Raw genomic sequence first — 5716 nt, 5'->3', positions numbered from 1 at the left:
CTAAAAAAGAAACAAGAAAAGGTGCTAGTCAATGCCCAGCTGCGTTTGTAATGTCACCTGCCAAAACAGCGTGCAATCAAAGCGCTTAACATCTGCTTCTCCGTCTTAAGAGATAGAGGCTTCCCAACCAAGGTTAGCTTCCGGGTTTTATGATCGAATGAAGAAGGATTTGGGGTGGTTTTTAATTAGCAATAGTAGCGATTATATAGAGCTCAACAGATTGTTAAACTACCTGCTTATTTTAGGAAAGAAATCTTTTGATAACCCCGGGTGCTCCCCGACGCGTGGCGGGATGGCTCGTGCCATCCTCAGAGCAGCTGGGAACTTCCCAATTCATGGAACTGGTTATTTTCCACACCCCAACCACTACAGAAAAAGGAGGATTTAGGCTGCCCCTTTCCGAGCTGTGGGTGAGTCATACTTACATGATAAGCATTTTTAATTTGTGTTTCTCTGGCGTAAGTTTTTATCTTTATGATTGTTTGTAGAATTGGTTTTCCTGGAGAAAGAAAGAATTAAAGAAAAAAAAAAAATGCAAAATCAATCACAAGCATAGGAAGAAAAGTCTTTGTACCTCAGAGTTAAATGGCATTTTATTCTTTCTCTGAACTCAAGTGGCTAAAAACAACACAACTTCTCAGCTCTGTATCTTCCCACCCTCTTGCCCAGTGAGATTCCCCCTCCTACATCCATCATTCTGCCTCTTGGTTTTACCGATTCCTTTTTACAACTAAAGCAGGTTTGGGTGTTTGGTTTTTTTTTTCCCCTTTTTGCTTATGATATTTGTAAAAAGCATATCAAGTTGCTACACCAGGCAGTCAGGGAGACCGTAGGTGCCTTTAGCACAAATGTTTATTTTCCAACTCCTTCAGCAATATTTGTTTTTCTAGCCAGGACCTTGCAGGTATCACTTTACTCCCAACAACTCCCAACTTAACAAACCAAAGGGTTCGTTACCATTAGTAATGTCACACATAATATCAATGTAATGTAATATGAACTCCAATAAACCCTCAGATTAAACCAAGGTCTATTTTTTTTATTTTTTTTCCCTTAAAAGGCACTTACATTGGCCCAGCTGGTTCATCATCTGCGGCAAGAATTCCGACGCGATCCAGGGAAAGACAAGGAAAGGAAAGAAAAAGAGAGTCAGTCTCTGCACCGCACCCCGCTGAATGGCAAACAGCAAACCCAGCTATCTACAGCATTAAAGGCCATTCCACTTGGTAGTGCAAAGATTCATGGAGTTATTTTTCTGGATTCGAGTTTTAATGGCAGGTATGTTGCTTCAATGGTTTTAGTTAACACTTTGAATGCTTGTCATGAAGAACTGCAACTGTAGCGGACAGATTGGTGCAATAATGTCAGGCTCATCTTGTCCCCAAGTTCCAGTGGTTCAATCTCATAAAAAATAGATGAGAAGACAAACCAACGTTTCAGTTGTAAAATCCTGCTGGTTGTTTTCTTGCATTGATTTTTTTTTTTTTAATATATATATTTTTTTCCTTTTTAAAATTTTTTTCAGCAGTTCTTTAACTGCTGATGGGTTATTACTGGTATATACAGAACAGCATATACACCATCTTCCCCCCCCGGATGGCACAACCTCTACATATTCCGTTTTTCTCCATGTTTGATTAGAACAGACCAGGTTAGGGGGGAGGCTGAAGGGGCAATACTTGATTTGAGTATCCAAACGTAGTCCCTGGGTGGCAGCAGGCATTGCGCGTGTGTCCGATAGAGCCCAGGGCTCAAAACACCAGGAGGAATTAGGGGTGTTGTAATACCTCCGGACACCACAGACTTCAGCTACAGGAGACTGACAGCATTGTTCTGCCTGTGTTTCTCGGCAAAAAGATTCTCTTTTAAGAACTGGAATAAGATCTGCCAATGGGTCATGTTTCGCATTAGCTCTTTCATGACCAATTGAACTTTTTTATTTTTTTTTTTGTAAGATTATAAAACACCTTATTTTGCTCCCAAGCTGCACTACAGAAGACAGAAGTGCATTTAAACAGCAGTACAAAAATCAATCCAGAAAGTTAACACTCCTGTAGAAGTATTTTGGGGGGGGGGGGGGGGGGGAATGACACACACACACCAATTCAGGACCTGCTGTTTTTGGCACTCAAACAGTGGCTGTTCCCACCTCGCGCTGGAGGTGTTTTTCACTGAAGTCTTTAAGAAACTCTCAGCAGGATTCCACAAGGGTGCTTAGTGCACATGAAGCAGTTATGGAAATTACAGTCTTAACAGTGTAGGCATCCGCATGAGCACACGCTGGGAGTAATGTCGGGCAAAGGGGACATTACTCCACCTGTACCTTCAAGGCAACGGATAGGCAAAGCCACCGCTAGCACAGACAGTGACCGGAACAAAAAAATATTTCAAAAAAAATAAAGAACTAACCACAAACCAAGAGCTTTACAGCCAAAATAACACACTAGCGACACACCAGTGTCCACAGAAGTCCATTACCAGCAACAGTACACTATCGGACAAGATACAGAGAGAACTAGGACTAGTCAGGACAACCAGACATCAATGTGCTGTTGTATATACAGTGGAGATATACAGAGACACATCAGGTACTGAAACACAAAGCACAGTAAAGTCTAGAACTTCCCTCCACAAACATCTTTTGATTCACAAAAGATCTTTAAAGCAGGCTGCGCTACGCACTCCGCGCACTGGCGGGGAAGAGCTTGGGACAGACACAGAGCCGGGAGCCCCCCCACCCCCCCGCCCCAGCCCAGCCCTGCCACCAATGCCACTCTGCTTCCAGACTGGGTGATCTTGGCTTTCTAACAAGCACCATCGACATCTTTGAGAGTTTGTTTGGCCGGACTTCAGGACTAGCAAACTGCACCGTTAAGATACAAGCTCTCGCTATAAAATAACCTTTTTCCTTCTCTGTTAAAATATTTAGATACCTATTTCACATAAGTAGTTTTGAGTGTTTTAAAAAAAGAAAAGCTTCACGTTAGTAAAGGCTGCCATTGAGTGTTTTCCTAACAAAGATCCGACAATAAAGCCTATTAGAATACTTAAGATTATATAGTGGATCACCACCACTCATCCCTTTCCCATCAGTAACCTAAACAGAGATAAAATAAGACAGAGGAAAACGTCTCTGGGCGTTACTATCCTGGTCAGTCATTTAACTGCTGGAAAAGCAGCCCCAGTACAGTACAGACAAAGACCGAAAGAAACCTTAGCGAGATCAGGGGGCAACAGAACAACAGAAAAATTAAGTACAAAATTAGACTAAATAAAGATTAAAAACAGCAAACTGAAATCCAAATTAGTTGTGAACGTGAATGAAGAAGTTTTAAGAAAAAGTGTTAACATTATGATTTGTGCATTGTATAGACTGAAGCGGAGATTAAACAAACTCCAAAGCATGCAGATCTCTCACTTACCACCATTTTTTTAAGGGTATGATGCAATTGAAGGGGCGGGAAAAAAAAAAAAAAGAAGTCATAGTAACCGACAAATATCAATATAACTCAAAACCTTTATGCCAGAAGACCTGCTCTAGTAACCGATCGTCTCTAACAGCATGTAAAAGCGATGGCCATAGAGAACATCCTCCCAGTACGCCACTTCATTCCATTCTGCTCCCAAAACACTGCCAGGCGAGCTGTAAGTTTTATAAATGACCACACTAAACCCCACCTTTTGCAGGAATTTCCTTTCGAATTTGGAGGGGATCTGCAGACTCCCCAAACCCCCTTGTTTATATAAGTTCAAGATTTTAAAAACCCCAACCGGCCAAGCCTTTCCTGTGGGGACAGAGATTATCTGCTTAGTCTTGCCCTGAAATAGCGCATTTCTGAGTGTCAGAATTGCTGCCGTCTTTAACGCATGGTGTAACACGTGTAATCAATCCTTCCAGGCAAAAATATCCGGACATTTAAATTGTAAGATGATGACAATCAGATTTGCTTTAGCTCCTCCACTTGTATTAACTGTCTGGGAATGCAATTCATGCCTCAGCAGTCTGAGAAAGGGGCTGTGTTTTGTGCCATACTTTCAGCCATGATTTGGAAGGCATTCTAGATTTTACTCAGCTTCTTTTACCTGCTTTGGAAAGCTACGGTATTTATATTTAATATCAAATTAATCTTGTATAGCCTTTTCTGACTGGTGGAACTTAAAAATGAAACACTAAAGGGGACTTTTCAGCGCTAAAATTCAAATTTTTGTATCCAGAGGGACTCTACATTTCTACTCGTGCTTTAAAACTGGCAAAGAAACACCCAGAGCAAGGAGCAGAGACCAGCAGCTTCAGCAACGGTTCTTACGCTGGCACCTGGCAGCCCTCAGACCCGCCTCTGCAGATGAAGAGTGAACAGGAGCGTTATTAAACTGAAACTCGTCTGCAATTTCTGCTCAGATGCACAAAAGGAAGAGCCAGCGTCTGTGGCAGCTTCAGGGCCTTGCGTTACAATGCAACCTCTACAGTCCGCAAAGCAATTCCTTAGAACTGGCTCAGAGACCGCTGGGGAATTTTTATAATTAAAAACTAGCTCGAGATTTCACTTTCTGGGAAGAGAAAATCTGGCAGTGGCTTGAAAACTTTGGGAGAAGAACATACAAACACATCTAAATTTTTATATAAGTAGGAAAAAAAATTTTTTTTTTTTAATAAGATTTTCAGTTCTTAACTCATAAAAAACATTCTGAAAGCTCCACGTGGAGCACTCAAAGCAGCCACGCAGGACCATAATGCCGTCTCACAAGGTGACTGTTGGCAGGACACAAGCGTTACAACGTGCACGAGCCATTTAGGGCTTCGGCTGCACGCAATGATTCAAAGGCGGCATCTACCACCACAACCGTGTCGGGTTCGGAGCAGCACTCTTCTCTTCAGCTTCATTAACAGGAATATTTTGGAGGGAGCAGGAAAAAAAGAGAGGTGGATGGAGACGCTTGTCTTGCTCCATAAAGCAAACCAAGAAAAATAAAGCAGTTGCTCTGAAATGGAATGAAGGCACAAGCGTATCGGCAACGGAGACTCTCTGGCCAGGATTACTTACATTAGACTGGAGGAATTCTCATTAACAGCATCTAACAAGTTAGTATATAAAGGCCCAGAGGAGCCCAGCTACTCGATTACCACCATGATACAGCACTGCTGGCTGTTAGGCGTAGTCGATAGCTACAATCTCACAACGTGCCTGTCTGACAGTTTTCTCCCCTTGATGAATTTTAAGCTTGGGAGAGAAAGGTGCGGGTAATAGGAAAAAAAAAAAACCCAGAAATTAACTCTTAACAAGGTAAAACCGTTTCAGTTGAAAACATTTTGTTCTTTAAATTACTTACAGTAATAGCAGGAACAGGGAAAGTCAAGAAAAAAAAGAGGAGTATTAGAAAGAATGTGGGGATATGGATGGAGCTTCTGCAGAGCTGGAGCAGAAACACATTTATGGAAAGTCTTTGTATTAAGCTGAGAAATGAGAAGGGAAGAATGAAAAAGGACATGTTATAACCCAGTCACCTCATGGCTTTGAGCTAAAGATCATGTAGAATATGGATTTTAAAGTAAAAACTGTTTACATTCCTATGGGGGAATGTAGCCAAGAAGTTTTTACTTTCTACTTACCCCAGAACACACCCTTTAAAACAGTGTCTTTGCTAATTTTAGGCTATTTGATCCAACAACAGAAAAAACACTTTCTTTAGGAATCTTTGATGTACTACATTCAGGTCA

At 41.6% G+C, this 5716-nt stretch overlaps 1 protein-coding gene across 2 annotated transcripts in view; it reads right to left on the bottom strand.

The window, feature by feature from the left end:
* NPTN (neuroplastin) overlaps positions 1-5716 on the bottom strand; it is a 59049-nt gene that overhangs the window by 1029 nt on the left and 52304 nt on the right. The window contains exons 6-7 of one of the 2 annotated variants that reach the window (XM_063345602.1): positions 1069-1078; positions 426-499 (exon numbers count right to left, since the gene is read on the bottom strand). In XM_063345602.1, the coding sequence (XP_063201672.1) occupies positions 439-499; positions 1069-1078 (71 nt within the window). In that variant the 3' untranslated portion in view covers positions 426-438. Of the gene's footprint in view, positions 1-425; positions 500-1068; positions 1091-5716 lie in introns of both variants that reach the window. The other variant, XM_063345601.1, reaches the window with a different exon arrangement.

The sequence above is a fragment of the Chroicocephalus ridibundus genome, chromosome 9 (genome assembly GCF_963924245.1).
Source record: "Chroicocephalus ridibundus chromosome 9, bChrRid1.1, whole genome shotgun sequence".
Classification (NCBI taxonomy): Eukaryota; Metazoa; Chordata; class Aves; order Charadriiformes; family Laridae; genus Chroicocephalus; species Chroicocephalus ridibundus.
Note: the sequence above shows the minus strand (reverse complement) of the source record. Positions and strands in the feature narration are given on the sequence as shown.